This window comes from Typopeltis vanoorti, chromosome 4, assembly GCF_054136105.1.
Source record: "Typopeltis vanoorti isolate ZY-2024b chromosome 4, IOZ_Tvanoo_1.0, whole genome shotgun sequence".
NCBI classification, from domain to species: domain Eukaryota; kingdom Metazoa; phylum Arthropoda; class Arachnida; order Uropygi; family Thelyphonidae; genus Typopeltis; species Typopeltis vanoorti.
In genome coordinates, this window is record NC_143552.1 from 51,200,519 (window position 1) to 51,219,906 (window position 19,388).

General features: G+C 37.1%; 1 protein-coding gene across 7 annotated transcripts in view; it reads left to right on the plus strand.

Annotated features, from left to right (window-relative positions):
• The window catches only part of LOC150107294 (cilia- and flagella-associated protein 206), a 330,352-nt gene that overhangs the window by 234,367 nt on the left and 76,597 nt on the right, over window positions 1-19,388 (plus strand). For all 7 annotated transcript variants that reach the window (XM_090391143.1, XM_090391149.1, XM_090391147.1 and 4 more), the window contains one exon: window positions 8,632-8,865. In XM_090391143.1, coding sequence (XP_090247269.1) covers window positions 8,632-8,865 — 234 coding nt within the window. The remainder of the gene's footprint in view (window positions 1-8,631; window positions 8,866-19,388) is intronic.

The window sequence follows — 19,388 nt, forward strand, 5'->3', positions numbered from 1 at the left end:
GGTGATGAGGGAAGTGCATATACTGTATTTTTTCTATATTATACAAAATTAATTGACAGGTTGTTACATAACAAGTTGAAATTTCATTTGCAATGGGAAACGCTATCAAGGAGAGTAGGATTCATCATCATCATCAACAACCATGGGTCCAATGCCCATAGGTGTCTGATGCCATCTTGATATGATTCTTCCATTGCATTCTATTTTGTGCAAGATGACGCAGTTTGTGTATAGAGTTTTTACGCCATTTGACGATGTCATTGCCCCATTCTCTGTTTGGTCTTCCTCTTTTGTTCTTTCCTTCAATCACTCCAAACAGCAACGTTTTTAATTTTCTCTCATCATTCATTCTACATATATGGCCAAATAGACATAGTTTCCTTTTGATTATTTTCTGGATCAGGTTTTCTTTTGGTTGTATTCGTCTGTAGATTTCCTTATTGTTAATTTTCTGTATCCAGCTTATTCTCAAGAACTTTCTATAGCACTTCTTCTCAAATGCCAATATCCTCCTTTCAGATTCTCTCAAGAGTACCCAGGCCTTGCATCCATAGAACATGCTGCTGAAGATACAGGTTTCTATGATGCGCAGTTTAGTTTGCATCTTTATAGCTCAGCTCTTCCATATTTTATCCATGGCTTTTAAATTAGTTGTTGCTCTGGCTATTCTAATTTTTATCTCCTATTTGGGGTCCAAGTCATGTGTCATGTGACATCCAAGATATGTGGTGTCCCACATTTTCCAGTTGAAATCTGTCTATCGTAACTCTGTTCACTAACTCCTGTTGTCTGAATCATTGTTTTAGTTTTTTTTTCAAAGTTGACATTTAGTTCATATCTTTTTCCTTCTGTGTATAGTGTTTGCAATGTCTGTTCCAGCCTTGCTGCATCTTCTTCAATCAGGACGATGCTATCTGCAAAGCAGAGGTAGTTTATTCTCATGCCATTTATTGAAATGCCTCCACCTTCTTCTTTAATCTTATCTAGTGTTCTTCCCAGATGTGTGATGAAGATGATTAGTGATATTGGGTCCCCTTGTCTTGTGTCAAACCAATCTCCAGTCTCACCTGCTATTCTGATTTTTGCTTGTGCTTGGCTGTTTATATCTTTCAGCAGGTGGATCAGTTTATTGTCCGCACCATAGGATTCCAAGACAGCCCATGTTATATTTTGGTCAGTATTATCAAATGCTTTTAGGAAGTCCATGAAATAGCAATATATCTTTTTGTGCTTTCTTCGAGCTTTCTCTGCTATTAGTCTTAGTGCGAGTATTTGTTGCACTATACTTCAATCTTGTCGAAATCCCGCTTGCCCATCCGGAAGATGTGCCTCCATATGCTCCTTCAGGCATTCTGTTAGTATTTTCATGAACACTTTGTCAAGATGACTCATTAATGCAATAGTGCTGTAATTGGTGCATTCTAAAGCACTGCCTTTCTTATGAAGAACAACCAAGACCGATTTTTTCCACTCTTCGGGAGCATACCCTGATCTCTATATTTCATTACATAGTTTATGTATTTCTTTTACAACTGATTCTCCCCCATATTTTAGCATCTTGACAAAGTGCTGATGAAGTACGGAAAGATCTTGCTGCTTTCCGTACTTCATTGCAGTAGGATTACAAGTGGCAATTTGGCTCAGTACTTGGACCATTACTATTCACTTTTTATGTTACTGATCTTTTCACTGGATTGCTTGAAGATATTCAGTTACTTGCAGAGATGTAAAGTCTCTGGAGGATTACCAGTAATAACCGTGTCATTGTTAGGGCTGTTCAGAATTTGGTTGCGAGTTTAACACATTGTAAGGGTTGAACTTTGGGATTCATAGAGGAGAGACTATATACTTTGTTATTAGAGTTACTGAGGAAATATTGGAGGCAAAGTATCTTGGGGTAATTTTAAATTTGAGGTTAAGGGGACTCACTATAAAGGAGTTGACTACCTGAATGATTGCTACAATGCCTGAGAAAGATATGTTAGTTCTCCTTGTATAAGGCTCTCATCAGACTAAATCTGGTCATCTGGATTTCAAAAGAAAATGAAGAAACTTGAGAGAGAGAGCAATCCAAGGCAAGTAACAGAATGATATTGCACCATCAAAATTATGTATGATAATAGATTGAGAACATGTAATCTTGCTTAGTTTGGTAGATATAAATGAAGAGATGATGTGATTGAGACATTTAAGCTTTTGAGAAGTATATACTAGCTGAACACAAATGGTGGAGGAAGAAGAAGAAAGAAGACAAGGACCTGTTTAATCACACAGATGTTATTATTTATACCTTACTATTTACGTTATATACATACGTACATATTTCCATACAAGAACATAAAGCATAAGTTATATGCATCTACGTCGTATTCTTGTGTTTACCAACAATGGAACCTAGGTAAAATACTATTGTTACTGCTTCTGTTCTAAACAATTAGATATTGCTTATATACACTGGGTGTCCAAAAACTAAGGAAGAACTACATTTTTACCTGTATATGAAAAAAAGTTCATGACTACAGCCAAATGTGGACATAAATTTATTGTCAGCATACTTATAAATTATATTGCACAAAAAATGTGTTATAAATTTTGTACAAATTAAACTGCAGTGCATTTTTGGCAAAAGTCACAAATTTCCTAAGGACATAGTTAAGGAACTAATGTATAGCGCTTAAAGAAAACTATGCAGAGACAGAGACATTTCAGTATGGAATATGTCCACTCCAAGCTGTGATGCAGCTCTCACAATGTCATACCATGCTTAGCTCCAAGTGATTCAGGAGTTCTTGAGGAAAACTAGCCCACTTCTTCTTCAGAGTAAGGATAAGGCCTTGTTTGTTTCTGGAGGAGAATTTTGAGCAACAATACATCTCCCTATTGCATCCCAAACATGTTCTATGTGTGGGAGATCTAGGGAGTGTGCTGGCCACTCAATTCGATTAATATTGTCTGCTTCCAGAAGTATCTGCAATGGTCATGTATGATTTGGTGTGTCATTTTCATCCATAAAAAGGAATTCTTTGCCTACAGCACCATGGAACAATCAAACATTACATTGAAGAACTTTGTCGCAGTATTGTTCACCAGTCATAGTCACTTTTTCCAGCACTTGTAGCTCAGTGCGTCCATTAAGCATAATGCCTCACCACACCATGACCCAAGAGCACTCTATCTATCACTTTCAAGAACATTCTCACATGGTAAGCAACACCACTTTCACACCAGATAAAGTGTCATTTAGAATTGGAGAAAAGACTAAAACAACTCTCATCTGTAAAGAGTACATTAGCCCATTGGTGTCTTGTCGAATTTTTATGGATACAACACCAATGGAAACATGCTCTATGATGAGCTATGAATGCTATAGACCTATTTGTCACTTTTTTTTGATATCTTGTCACAGTTTGTCAAGTTATCCACGTACCTGTGTTGAATTGAGCTGACCTGCCATGGTGCATCCAAAGAGAAGAGGAAAGAGAAATCGAAGAGAAACTTAACCACTTTCAACTGGTTACACTGATGTCTTTGTCATCTGAAAATGAAGGAAAAAATTCTTGAAATGAACAAGACTTTACTTATTAAGCCTTCACCTTTGGACCACAGCTAAAATGTGGAAGATAAGGTGAAGGAGTATTTGAAGAAAACAGTATCAGAATGCATACACAGAATCAGAAGGATAAATCAGATCAGAGTTAAATGGATAAATAGCATCATTTAGCAAGAGTTGCAGACAAAGAAGAGGAGTACCAGGAAGGACAAAGCTAATTATGGGAGAAAGCTAGCTAATGAAGCCAAAATAAATCCTAAACAGTTCTTTCGCTATATGGTAAGTAAAAGGAGGAGAGACTATGGGAGAATGAGAATTAAAAGCTGCTGGTGGGGAGTTAACAGATTAAACCGAATAGTTGAATTACTGAGTTAGCATTTTGGACAGGTGTACCATCTAGGTAGTGACATTGCGATGGTACGTGACATTGAGGAATGGGAAAATAGAGGTTGAAGATGGGGTGCTTAAAATATTGCAGAATCTCAATGTGGCATAATGTTAGATGCCATATGGACCGTGTATTACAAGAATGTGCAAGGGAATTATCAGCTCCTCTGGCCAAGTTGTTTATTTTAAGCCTCAGTACTGGAAATGTGCCAGTGGAGTGGAAAGAGAGCAAAATAGTCTCACTGCATAAAGGAGATTCCAAGACAGAAGTAGCAAATTATAAGCCAATCAGCATCTTAGGAGAGTTCTTAAAAAGATACTTATGTCATGAGAGGTTTATTTTAATTAACATAAAAAACACAAAGAATAAGTAATACTATTTATTTAAGGCCATATATGAGGGTGGTCTGAAAAGTTCTCGGCCTAACAATGAAAAAACGAATTTATAATTTCAAAATTATTCTTATTTATTTTTCAACATAATCTCCCTTAAGGCTAATACATTTATTCCTGCGATTCTTCAGCACCATTATCCTGTCCTTGTAGCGGTTCTCAGTAAGATCTGCAAAATATCCCTCTACAGCTGCGATCACGTCTTGATTCGAAGAAAAACGCTGACCAGCGAGGAAAAGTTTTAGTTTTGGGAAGAGATAGAAGTCAGAGGGAGCCAAATCTGGGGAATAGGGTGGATGTTCCAACAATTCATAGTGCAGATTCCTTAATTTTCCCATTGCCAAATCACCTTTGTGGGCAAGTACATTGTCCTGATGAAAGATGATTTTTTTCTTCTTCAAATCAGTTCTTTTGGCATGAATTTTTTCGTCTGGTCTGATTAAAAGATCAGAATAATATTCCCCGGTTATTGTTTTACCCTTTTAATCAATGCACAAAATCAGTTTTATTCTTGTTAAAATGCTCCAAGCACTGTTCAGAGATTTTACCTTTTTCAAGATTAATAAGCATCCCAAAACATGGATGCCATGACCTTTCCTGCTGATGGAATCGACTTTGTCTTCTTTGGCACTGAACAACCGGCTTCTGTCCACTGTTTTGACTGCTGTTTGGATTCTGATGTGTAATGGTGAATCCAAGTCTCATCCATAGTAATAAATCAACACACAAAATCAGTTTTATTCTTGTTAAAATGCTCCAAGCACATCAGAGATCCTGCACGTTCTTTTGAAGTGCCTATAGTCTCAGCAATTTCATGCACTTTGACTCACCAGTCATCCAGTACCATATCATGCACTTGATCAATGATTTCTGTTGTTACACTTTTTGGACATCCTTCGTGTGGATTATGTTCAAGGCTGGATGGCTACTTTTAAACTTGGCAGCCCACTTGATTAATTGTTGAAAATGAAGGAGAAGAGTGCCCATAAATGTTTATGAACTTCGAATGAATTTCTTTTGGCGTTAAACCTTCTTTTTACAAAGAATTTTATAACCGCACAGTACTCAATTTTATCCATTTCTAGGGCAGACAATAATTTTGCTTCGGACAGCTGTATAAAACAAACTACTTGATAGAATGACTTGCAATTTCATGGATTCTTATGACAGATGCACCAACTTAGAAAAAAAAAATCTTGCTGATAGTATTGCCATCTATGTTAGAGACCGAGTACTTTTCAGACCAACCACATATTTCAGGCTGAATATTACAGATCATCATTAGTGGTGACGATAATTACCATATTTGCCGTCGTATAAGATGCACTTTTTTTGTTTGAAAATTGGTCTGAAAAACAGGGTGCGATACTCAATTTTTTATTACTTTCATTTCTGGAAATTTTCTCTGTTCCGAGTTACGCGATTTCTTTATTGCTTCCTTGCGGTGTGTGAGAGCATTCCAGTTACATAGAGTTCAGTGGATGCACATGCACTGTCATCGACGATCACAGCTGTGTTCCTGTTCGTTTAAACTTTCCGATTGTTGTAGTGATAAATTTCTTTGCAAATTATGGCTGAAAAAATGTCTGCTTTGCTACAATATTGCATACAAGCTATGTGTGATTGGGTATGCTAAAGAACATGGAAACAGGAAAAAACTGCTTAAAGGAGTGTTTGTACATGTTCATCAAAAGGCTGGATGGATGGGAGGAATGAAGTTATGGATAGATAAAATTTGGTCTAGGCGCCCTGTTGAAGAAGCCTGCCCAGCTAGTATGGGATCAGTTTCATTCTCACAGAACAGAAGATGTTAAAAAAAAACCCTCAAGGAATTGAAAACTCAGTTAGCTGTAATTCCAGGAGGTCTAACTAGTCAGCTTCACCCTTTAGATGTCTGTATTAATAAACCATTTAAGGGATTTTTGAAGGAGAAGTGGAACAGCTGGATGCAGTCTTCAGATTTTGAGGTTATGCCATCAGGAAGAAGGAAGAGGCCTAGCATTTCGAAAGTTTGTGAGTGGGTCAAAGCTTCATGGGATGCTGTGAAAACTGAGACAGTGGTTAAATCATTTAAGAAGTGTGGCATTAGTAATGCACTGGATGGTACAGAGGACAATTTGTTGTATAAGGACTCAGATTTGATTTAGAAGAGGTTTCAAGTGTCTCTTCATTTAGCTCTGGAGATGAATTTCTGGGTTTTGACGAAGAAGATTAAAAGATGGGTACTCTTTCCTAGTTAGATTAGGTATTTGTTGAAAGTAGACCTACTTATTACTTTATATTTGAAATACTGTAAATTCATTAGAATATTCAGTGATAAAGTTTTTTTTCCTAAAAATGTGTACAAAAAGGGGGGGGTGCATCTTATAGGCTGGCAAATACGGTAATTACAATGTTAAAGATACCAAGCTATTTTAAACCGGGTTTTACTCCATTTCCCAAGTAAGCAAACAGACAAACAAATCAAGTTTGCGCCTGCAAGTGTTGCAAGTCTAGCTGACCCTGCACGTAGTGCAAGACCAAGGCAATTCATGGTAAAAGTAGAATAAGCTCTGATCACTAATCTTAATATTTATCCTTAATCTAACCTCAATAAAGGTTGAAACCGGTCTGGGTAGTGGCCCCCTGCCTTTAATGCAAAGCATCATACATCTCCTCCAGGAGATGTGCTTTGCATTAAGGGTAAATATTAAGATTAGTGATCAGAGCTTATTCTACTTTTACCATGAGTTGCCTTGGTCTTGCACTACGTCCAGGGTCAGCTAGATTTGCAACACTTGCAGGCACAAACTTGACTTGTTTGTCTGTTTACTTACTTGGGAAATGGAGTAAAACCAGGTTTAAAATAGCTTGGTATCTTTAACATTTATTATACCCAAAGTAAAATACTTTCTACATTTATATCTCTTCCTGAGATTTTTATTTAATAAGGTTAAAACACCTTATGGTAACTTATTCTGGTAAAATACTTATAAGCTCTGTATTACTAAAATCTTGGTATTTCTAGCCTGGCTCCCACTGATGAGACCTCAATAAAGGTTAAAACCGGTCTGGGTAGTGGCCTCTTGCCTTTAATACAAAGCATCATACATCTCCTCCAGGAGATATGCTTTGCATTAAGGGTAAATATTAAGATTAGTGATCAGAGCTTATTCTACTTTTACCATGAGTTGCCTTGGTCTTGCACTACGTGCAGGATCAGCTAGACTTGCAACACTTGCAGGCGCAAACTTGACTTGTTTGTCTGTTTACTTACTTGGGAAATGGAGTAAAACCAGGTTTAAAATATCTTGCTATCTTTAACATTTATTATACCCAAGGTAAAATACTTTCTACGGTAATTACAAGTTAGAATATAATAAATTTAGTTTAATCCTTTATCCAAGTGTGTGCAAACAAAGTTTGAGCCTGAAAGTATCTTCAGGACTGGGGTAAAGTGGTACAACACCGAGCAACTCCTTGCAAAGGTGGAGCAAGCTACCAACACTCCTATCTCAGTATCTCCCATAATGCAAAACACATCTCCTTGCGGATACGTATAATGTTATGCATTAAGGTTATGAATTAAATTTTTATTGACATCATGAATAAGCATATTTCAGACCATAGGATATTATGGTCTGCATCTAGTGTGTGCTGTGTCAAGCCAGATTTCTCAGATTTACTCTTGCTAATATCAGATTGGTGTTCTTGTATTTTCTTTTCTACTTAGCATCTGGTTTGTCCAAAGTAAGAACGATGACAGTCACAAGGAATGCAGTTGACACCAGGAAGAGCCAGTAGAGACCATATATCTTTGGAAGATGGAAATCAAGCTGATCATTTGTAGATAGTAACTACTAAATTGTATTTCTTAAGAATTTGGAAATGGATTCTGAGATGCCAGAAATGTAAGGAATTGGAACTCGATGTACTGTTTCCTTGTTATTTGAACTAGGATTCCTATCCTATCCTAATTTATGCTCATGCATAGACCTCATGTTTTTACCGTGTAGGTATTCGGAACCAAAATCCTACAGAATAGGTTGGTTACTGGAGGTGTTTAATGTCTGTAGAAGTGTGTGTTCACAGGACCAGTTTGCCTGTTCTGGGATCATGTTACCATTATTATCATCATAGAGCTCTGATAAATACTTCACCCATCTGTCCTTTATAAATTATATTTTATTAGTTAGCTATTATGTATAAAACTGATATGCATACTTACTACTCCAGACTTATTAAACCTCATCTATAGATGGACTAATTATTTAAACTAATAAATGTGCTAATGCTTAGTCAAAATATCTTTTTCTTATTAGGGATTTTGCCCATGGGCATTAATCAAAGGTGATGGTGTCCTTCTTCCAGCCAAAAGAAATTTAGGAATTGTATTTTATCAAGGATCTTGTTATGGTTTTAGCTCCAAAAGTGGTGAAGAAGAATTTCTGCAGAAACCACATACATTTATTGAAGGGGTGATAGAAGTAGCTAAAAAACATCCTGAATTAATCTTACTTCTTCAGTTGCAAGATGTATTTCACCTTCCCACATGGGTAAGTAATTTCAACTTTTTTATTTCCATGTAATTGTTCTTTCTTATGTCTTAACCAGTGATGTAAAATAATATGCAGAGTATTTTTTTAAGGAAAATTCATTATTTCTCATTTTATTGTTTTATATGGGAAAACAAAAAATGATCAATAAAAATTGGAGAGTATGAAAAGTTTTATTTAATTCTAATCCCCTTTCCCAGTATTCTAGAATATGCAGTGTGAATACACAATGATTTGAGTAATTTAATTTACTGCTGAGGAGGGTTCTGTTTATCAGGAGAAAAAGAAATCTAAACCTTACAGCATTAGAATTAGAAAAGAGAACTTCTGAAAAAGCTTCAGCGCACTGCTTATTAAGGTCATTAATACTTTTTTTTATTATTATTATTCAGGCCTCCATGGAGTCAAAAGACTCATCGTGGGAGGTCCTTTCTAAGAAACACAAGTCTATCAAGACTCATTGTGGGAGGTCCCTCCTAAAAATGGAAATCACGCCAGCAGTCTGCCCCAGTAATTGAAGTTTCATTTTTGTAGATTTCCTGGTGGTAGATGCATGGAAATAGTTGTTCCTTTTAATTAATAGTTTTCTTTCCATGTCTACCATTAACACATATTTTTAATTCTCAACATCAAAACTAAATTTGAGCCCATGAATTTCTGTATGTGTAAATTCATTCAAGGACGGTATGGACGATTTCAAGACACTGCAAAAAAGAAAAGTTTAGGCCAACTGGGAATCACTGGTATTTATTGATGAGTTTAGTACTTCTATCTGCACAGTTCTCAGTAGTTATTACATCATGAACTGTACTACACTAGTCAGCAGTAGAAAAAATTTTGAGACAATGTTATTGAATTTTATGCCAAATAAAAAAGATTGTCTAGGTTTTGAATTTTGTTGTAATGTGATCATGTGAATGAAATATGTCTATCCAGAATTTCTTTTGGTGATGAAAAGATGATTAAGAGTTACAATAAGAAAGCAAGAAAACAAAAGCATTTGTCACGCTCCTCTACTCACAGAACTAAAAGGCTATATTCATTGTTCATTTTTTTAAAGTGATACATTTATTAAACTCCACAAAAATAACTAAGGTTTTTGAAGTTATTCTTCTGATGCATACTGAGTTAGCTTTGCATTAGGAACACCCCCCTCTTTTACATATTTGGCACGATAATGAAGTACTACGTGATATTAAACGTCACATGCAGCTACTGTAAATGAGCACACCTATCCTCTGTATGTAATGGGGAAATGTAGCAATGTAAGCCAATTTGACCTTGGGCAGATAGTTGTGGCCCAAAGGGCAGGCGACAGTATTTCATAAATAGCCACACTTGTTGGTTTCTCTTGTACTACTATATCAAGGGTGTACCAGGATTGGATTAACCATAAACAGACATCCAGAAAAAGGGCTCTCATTGGTTCGGGGGTCATGACTTGTATTTCAGCAATGACATGCAACAGTCACGCAGCTTACCCATTGGTACAACAGCACGGCAATTCGACCCATTTCCACATGCAACATGAGCCATACCTTGCTTTGCTTGGGGTTTCACAGCTGGAGACCAACAGAAATATCCATGATGACGCCCAGGCATTGCAAACAATGCCTGACATGGACCAAGGAACGTTGCCAATGGACCCTCGACGAATGGAAAAAGGTCATTTGGAGTGATGAGTCCCATTTCTTGCTGCACCATGCTGATGGCCAGGTTTGCATTTGCCGTAAACAGCATGAAGCCTTATCCACTTCCACCAGCCTGTTAAACCCCAACTATGCAACCAGGGGGATAGGGCTTCATGCTGTTTATCGCAAATGTTATGATCTGGGAAGCTTTTTCCTGGCACGCCCTAGCTCTGTTGGTTATCATCCCACAAACGCTGAATGGCAAACACCACAGAGACCTCTTAGTCAACCATCTGCAGGAGGTCTACCCTGACCACAGAAGGGTAGTCTGTATGATATGGAAAGCCAAAGCTAATAATAAGAGAAAGCTAGCTGATGAGGCCAAAAGAAATTGTAAAGAGTTCTTTCACTAGGTGGTAAGTAAAAGAACAAGAGACTATGGAAGAATGATCTTAAAAAATTCTGATGGTGGGGAGGTAACAGAAACTAATGAAATAGTTGAATTAGTGAGCATGTTGCAGGGATGTACCATGTAAGTGATGATGTTGCAATGCCACATATGACATTGAGTGATGGGAAAATAGAGATTGAAGAAATGGGGTGCTTAAAATATTGCAGGCTCTAACATCTAACATTGTGGCACAATGCTAGATGCTATATGGGGCCCGTGTATTACAAGAATGAGCCTCCATAGCTCAGTCGGTATAGATGAAGCCCTTTGGTTGGAAAGACCTGGGTTTGATTCCCATCCATGATGTGAGGAACCTTTGTCTCCTGTCCCTTTTGATGAAAGGTGAGTTAGCTGGTCTCATATGGAGGTAGAGGGTTTTTCCCACCTGGAAACTCAGGTTTTTCATCCCTCGGAATAGGCAAACTGGCCCATGAACACACACACACACACAGATCTACAGTCATAAAATACATACTTAATCCCCCATCAGGAGGGCTCAACCAGTCCTACGGGATGGTGGAGGAAAGGGAGAAAACCCCCACATGAATAAATAAATAAATTACAAAAATGTGTAAGGGAATTATCAGCTCCTCTGACCAAGCTGTTTATTTTAAGCCTCAGTACTGAAAATGTGCCAGTGGAATGGAAAGAGAGCAAAATAGTCCGACTGCATAAAGGAGATTCCAAGACAGAAGTAGCACATTATAGGCTGATCAGCATCTCAGGAGAGTTCTTTAAGAGGATACTTATGCCATGAGAAGTTTATTTTACTTAATATATCAATAAAAATAAAAAAATAAATATAATAAAATAAAAAATAAAATATAATATAATAAAAAAACTCTAAGGTAATAACACTATTTATATAAGGCCATATATTTCAGGATGAATATTACAGACCATTCATCAGTGGTGACAATAGTTAATTGCAAGGTAGAATACAAACAATGGACTGATTTGAGAAAGTTAAAGCCGTGTGATGTCATATATAAAAAAATGCAATGGTATAACTGAGGGAATGTTGCAATATTAATTATTCAGTAGATATTAAAAAAAAAATTCATATGTGATTACAATAAGATGTTCCCATATCTTAGATTGGGAGAGAGAGTCAGTGTTTCCAGTTTAAGTTTAGATGGTGAAGTAAAGCCTCAGCTCTTTCTTTAAACAAACGTTCAAATTTTTAACATCAGTGAAGTAAGCAATTTTAAGACCATAGGATATTATGGTCTCTATCTATTTTGTATTGTGTGAAGCCAGATCTCAGATTTACTGTTACTAATATAAGATTGGTGTTCTTGTTTTCTCTTGTCTTACTGTCCGAAGTAAGAATGATGATGGTCACAATGAACATGGTAGACAACAGGGAGAGCTAGAGAAGACCATTTATCTATGGAAGATGAAACCATGCTGATAATTTGTAGACAGGTAGAAAAGTAGCCACTTAATTGTATTTTTTAAAAATTTGGAAATGGGTTCTGAGATGCCAAAAATGTACAAAATTCCATGAGAAGTGGTTGGAACTCGACATACTGTTTCCTTGTTATTTGAGCTAGGATTATAGGAATTAAAAAGCTGTTGTATGGTCCTTTCTGAGAAGTCATTGAGTTTTCTATATTGTTTGATGTTTATGAGTTCTTTCTGTAATAGCTGTGGTGTAGAACAAATAGTATAAGTACTTTGTAATAAAGTTTTCATAATTCCAGTCTTCTGTGATGGATGGTGAGCTGATTGTTGTTGAATATAGCATCTAGTGAAAGTTGGCTTTATAAATGGAAGTAATTAATTAAACTGGTGATGAACAGAGGAGTAGAATATTTAAAAAGGATAATTTGTTGTCTTTTTCCATATCCATAGTAAATTTAATTCGTGAATATATATTATTTATATTAGATAAAAAAAAGTAGACACTGTTTCTTCATAAAAATAGCAAATTTTAAATGTTTTGAATTTCATATTAGAAACCTGCATTGTTTTCACAACAATAATAATAATAAAAACTCTGAAATTTGAAACGATTTAGAGTATATTTTTGCAATAGTTAGTTTTTGATATTGCTCTGATAAAATTGCATTCTCAGCAAAGGCAACCTTCTCGCCAGCAAAGTCAGTGAGAGCTGCTGTGAATTTTAATCCATCACACTAGCTAGGCAGCTGGAAGGTCAAGGCTGTCCACAATTTTTAAAACGTCTTGAACTGAAGTATTTCATCATATATATATATATATATATATATACGAGGTGGGATCTGGAAAATTCTGATAAACACCTAGAACAAAAATGATATTAAAGCAACTGATATAACCACAAGAAAGAACATACTAATAGCAGGGTTATGAAGGTCATTTATATTTTTATATATCATCATGTCTTGTGGTTATATCAGTTGCTTTAATATAATTTTTATTCTAGGTGTTATCAGAACTTTCCAGACTCCACATGTATATATATGGATGCTTCTTATGGCTTTTCAAGGAACCAATTAGAATTAAAATATGTATCGAAAATATAATTCAAAAAGTACAGAGGCATACCAGAAATAGCATACACGATATTAGCAAGACCAATATTCATCTACAAGAGTGGAGTCTGGATCATCAGAAACCAGAATGAATAATAGCTTACATCACTTAAAATTAATTTTATGAGAAGAACTTTGGGATATGCATTACTGAACTGGATGAAAACAAAAATATAATGAATAAACTAAATATGATACCTATGATACAATACATTCAATACCATTGCACAAAAATGGTTACCACACACAAACAGAAGACAGAACCAAGACACTCCTTCACAGGTTTTTCAATTCATTCCTAGACTGCTGGGAAGACTGACCTTGATATGTCTACAAGTGGACACGATGATGATAATGATGAGACACACACACTCACACACACACACACACACATATATATATATACTGACAACAGATATTATTTTTCAGGCCTCCATGGAGTCAAAAGACTCATCGTGAGAGGTCCTTTCTAGGAAACACAAAGTCTATCATACCACTCCTTGAACTCATTGACCATTCTTGTTCTCACCACTCTATCAGGCAATGCATTCCACGGTTCAACCACCCTCTATGCAAAGAAACCACTTCTCTCCCTCTTGCTTACAACTTCCTTTCGTAACTTCCAGGGAAGGCTCCTTGTCCTTGCTCCATCCCCATCTTAGTTGCTTGTTTTTCCATAATCCCAAATAACTTCAGCCATCTGTTTGCTGGACAGGACTACAAGGTGCAATTTTTTTTCCTTCTGTTCTGTACATCTCTCCCTCACCTTAATGATATGATCAAAGTATCACCCAAAGATATAGAAGGCCTCCCGGCATTTATTCTCCTTCATTTCCTGCATAGACCACAGCAAATCATCTTCCCTATTATCAAGAATTGTTTACTCCATACTTCCTGTATAGTCTCTTTCATTAGATAGAAATCGAAGAATACCTTATAGCTTGGTCAGCAATAAGTCACCTGGTCCTGATTACATCCTTCTTACAGTGATAAAAACTTGTGTTCCAGAATTAACATCTATCCTGTATAGCCTTTTCAACTTTTCTGCAGAACAGATCAAATAGCTTTTTCATCTGTTCTGCATGAAATTAGCCCTATATTCAGCTCATTGTAAAAAATAAAGGTGATTAAAACTCAGCCAAAAGGGTTCCAGGAAAATTTGCCGTAAAACATTTTTGCCGTAAGACATTTTGCATTAATTTTTCTAAATAATCAATGGATGATAAAGGGTATTATAAATTCATTAAAAAGGCAAATCTTTATTAAGGTGAATGTCAGTGATACATTGCATAATGAAATCATTTAATAATTGTGCAAATTAAAAGAGATGCTGCGTAAAGAATTAACTTTTTGCTGTGGATCGTCAATTCAACAAATCCATCAGTAACATCACTCATTGCAAGAAATGCTAATGCTGTGAAGCATTTAATTTTCATGTTGAATGCAGCATCTGTTTGATAGCATAACTCAAACCAGTGGCAGCAAGTTTGCGATAAAGATTTTGCCATATGAAATAAACAGCCTGTTATAGTTGTTGATGTAAATTTGTCAGAAAAAGTGTTGATAGTTGCTTTCTCGAAGTCAATCATTAATGTTTCGGGATCTAATGATGAACATAAGCCCTTTAAGGCACTGAATAGTCTGCTTTAAGTTAACTCTGATTTGCTAGGAAGCAAAGCAAAAAGCTGCAATGGAATCCTTAGGGGTCTCATGCCAGTTCCAAGTCTGGATAAAGGAGGAGGGTCAGTCAGATGAGTGTCGATGCTCTGACCGTAAAGAAAAAACATGATTGTTATCTGATGCCTATATGATCAACAGCTACAGTATACCATCTCGGACATTGCCCAGATCAACAAGGTCCACGATACCAATCGAGTGATTCCATATCATACTTATTACCTGGTGGTGATATCCGCTTCAATTCTTCAGTCAGTTTCCCAATGCTATCCAAATCTATCTTTTTTTTTTCATGTAATTCACTACAGTATCTTGTCCATCGCTGTACAATTTTATTTTTATTCATCAATACTTTGCCTTTTGCGTCTTTAACTGTGGTCTATTTTGGTTGCCACTTTCTATTAATTGTTCTAATCATTTTGTTTATCTCCCTAGTTTTATGCTCTCCGTAGTATTGTTCTATATGGGAGCGATGGACTGCATTTGAGTGGTTATGGTGTGAGTCGCTTGGAGAGACTGCTGCTGGAAGGTAGAGAAGTGAATAGAGAGAATGAATCAGATCGAGAGGGGAGTGATGTGGAAGAGCAGGAGAGTAAGACAGGAGAGATTGAAGAAGTGGATATGAATGGGGAAGTGAGTGGTATGAGTATAGAAAATGAGAGATGGGTGTGCAAGAGGAGCAGGGAAATGGGGAGGCTCAGGGTGGACAGAGGGTACACAGCATGAGCAAGGTGGATGCTCCAAGAGGAGGTGAGAGCGTGTGTAGGCAGGAAAGGAATGGAATGACCAGGGATCAAGAGGAAACAGTTGGAATTGAAAAGGGTTCTAAAATGAAGAAGCAGAAAGGGAAATGGCCCCAGTCCAGCATGGAGAAATCACATCGAGTGAGTGGTATCAGTGGAACTAGCTGTAGATCCAGAAATGTGCTGTTGTGTTTGTATACCAATGCTAGAAGTATAAGAAACAAGGCAGATGAAATGGTTGCACTAATTGCATCTGTTCACCCAAAGATTGTCGGAATAAGTGAGACATGGTTGGAAGAGGATGACATCCTGGCAGGAATAGAGATGGAAGGGTATGATGTGTTTCGTGAGGATAGAGGCGGTAAAAAGAGAGGGGGAGTGCTATTGATGATAGAGAAAGAGTTATGTCCATACAAAGTAGAGATGCAAGACGGAAATAGTGCCAGTGGTTTTGAGGCAGTATGGTGTGAGATAGAGGTGAATGGAATCAAATACTTCGTGTGATGTTGTTATAGACCAGGTAATGTGGATGCTAGTGATACTGAAATGTATAGTCAAATTAGCCAAGCAAATAAGAAAAGGGTGATCATTATGGGTGATTTTAATTATGGCAATATAGACTGGAATGATGAGATAGCAACTGGAAGTAAAGAAAATGAGTTTCTTGAGTTTTTGAGGGATAATTACCACAGACAGTATGTAACAGAGGGCACACGAGGATTAAGGGTCTTGGATTTGATCATCTCATCAGAGGATGTAATTATCAATGAGATGTCAAATCATCCACCAATTGGTGAGAGTGACCATCAGGTGATTACCTGGGTGGTTGTCAGCAGTGCGAGGACCCCCTGTGAGAAAAGGGTATATGTGGAACTACATGGGGGATGATTATGAAGAGCTCAGGAGACAGCTTGCAGGTGTAGCATGGAATGGGGAGTTAGCTTGAAAAGAGATCAATGCAGCTTGGGGGATTTTCAAAAACTATCTAGCAGATGCAGTGTCTAAATGTATTCCAAGAGTGAGAAGGTTAAATAAGGTAGGTGTGAGATGGATGAATAAAGAGATCAAGCATGCGATACAGAGAAAGAGGGCATTGTGGAGGCAGCATAAGAGAAGTGGAAATAACCAATTTTATGAGGTCTACAAAGACCAGGCAAGGAGAGTAACCTGGTTGGTGAGAGTTGCTAAAGAGAGGTATGAACAGAAGTTAGCTAATGAAGCCAAAAAGAATCCTAGGGAGTTCTTTCGATATGTAGCCACAATAGAAAGAATGATTATGGAAGGATGACATTGATTGGAGAAAATGGTATAAAGACAGCTGTTGCAGAATGTGTGGTGGAGATACTTAATGAGCAGTTCATAAAGATCTTTCAATGTTGTGAATGTGACTTCATGGAAAGATTAAGAGCAGTTGATGATGGGGAGGAGAGACTGACTGTAAGTGAGCAAGAGGTGTTTGGGGAGTTGAGTAAACTAGATGTAAATAAGGCTGTGGGATTTGATAATATATCACCACGTATACTGAAGGAATGTGCTAGAGAGTTGACGCCTGCCTTGACATACTTTTTTAATATGAGTCTTTCATTTGGTCAAGTTCCTAAGGAGTGGAAGGAGGGCAAGATTGTACCACTTCATAAAAGAGGTGACAAAACTCAAGCATCAAACTATAGGCCTATCTGTGTGTCAGGTGTTGTGGTTAAGTTGTTGGAGAAGCTTGTGAGAACTAGGATCCAGATTTGGGTTGACAACAATGGTATAATGTTTGATGTTGATGGACAGCATGGATTTGCTAAAGGGAGGGCATGTTTTAGTAATCTACTTACTTATTACAATAAATTGACTGTTTCCTTGGACAGAGGAGAAGGATACACAGTAATATACTTGGATTTCGCAAAAGCTTTTGATAGAGTACCTCATGACAAGTTGACAGTCAAACTAGAGTAGCGATGGGGTTGGATATTAGATTAGTGCATTGGATTGGCGACTGGCTATCTGATAGGTATCAACAGGTTGTGTATTGGGGTGTGATATCCAGGAAAAGGAAAGTCACTAGTGGAGTGCCTCAGGGGTCTGTTTTAGTGCCATTACTATTTAACTTGTATACTAATGATATTGGCGAAGATTTGGATGGAGATATTCAATTGTTTGCAGATGATGCAAAGTTTGGAAGAACCATAAAGAGTAGTGAAGATGTTGTAGCCTTGCAAGAAGACTTGAATAAATTGAGTGATTGGGCACGGAAATGGGGATGTGAGTTCAATGTTGCAAAATGTAAGGTTTTAAAATTTGGAAAACAAAGATGGGATGCAGAATTTATGCTTGGTGAGAATATATTGTTGGAGGTAGAGGAAATAAGAGATCTGGGGATGATAGTGGATAAGGATCTGAAATTTAGGGGACACATCGCCAAAATTGTGAAGACAACACAAAGGCTTCTGGGAATGATGCGGAGGACACTGATGTGTAGAAGTAGGGAGATTCTTGTTCCATTGTGTAAGGCTTTGAATAGTCTACACATGGACTATTGTGCCCAGATTTGGTCACTGGGTTTTCAGAAGGATAAAAAGATGTTGGAAAGGTTCCAAAGGCGACTGACTAAGGTAGTTTCTGCTCTCTGGAATGTTGAGTATGAGGAAAGATTGAGAAGATGTAATTTGCAGAGTCTGGTGGGGAGGAGGAAGAGGTGAGATATGATAGAGACCTACAAGTTGGTAAGGGGTTGTTATAAGATCAATGGTGGAGAAGTTCTACAGAGAATAGTGGGAGATCAGGGGGAGAACCAGAGGTCATCCCTGGAAACTGTATAAAGAGGGTGTGAGTAGGGGAGAGAGGCAGGTTTTTTTCGTGCAGAGTTGTGAATGATTGGAATGCCTTGCCTGAGAGTGTGGTGTCTGCAAGGAGTTTGAGTGTGTTTAAGGCTTGGTATGATGAGATGTATGTGTGATAAAAGAACCTCCCAGATGAGTCTTTGACTCCATGAGGTCTTGGGGTAATAATAATAATAATAATATTATTGCCTTGGGCTTCTAACCATTTCATCTTATCCGGCTGACTGCTTTTTTCACCTCGTTACACTTTCTTCTATATTGCTCCTCTATTTGTTCTGATGTATCCCTTCTTATCTTCAACATTCTTTTCTCTTGTACTAACTTCAGTTTTTCTTGTCTAATCCATTTCTTCTAAATCTTCTCTTCTTCAACTGCATCTTCTATCCCCTTGATTACTCTTTTCACTCTTAGATTTGAATTTTTTTCTTTGTTCACACTTTTTAAGTTTCTCCTCTAAAACTGTTCTGTACCCTCTTCCTATTTCTGCTTCACTTATTATTGCTCTCTTCATTTCTGATGATGGAGTTTATATTTTCATTTTTTTAATTTGAAATTGATGCTTGCAATCACTAAACTGTGATCTAAATCTATATCCGCTCCTTGAAAAGTTCAACACTGCTGTACTGATGTTATCCATCTTCTTTTAATCATAATCATATCAATCATGTTCTTAG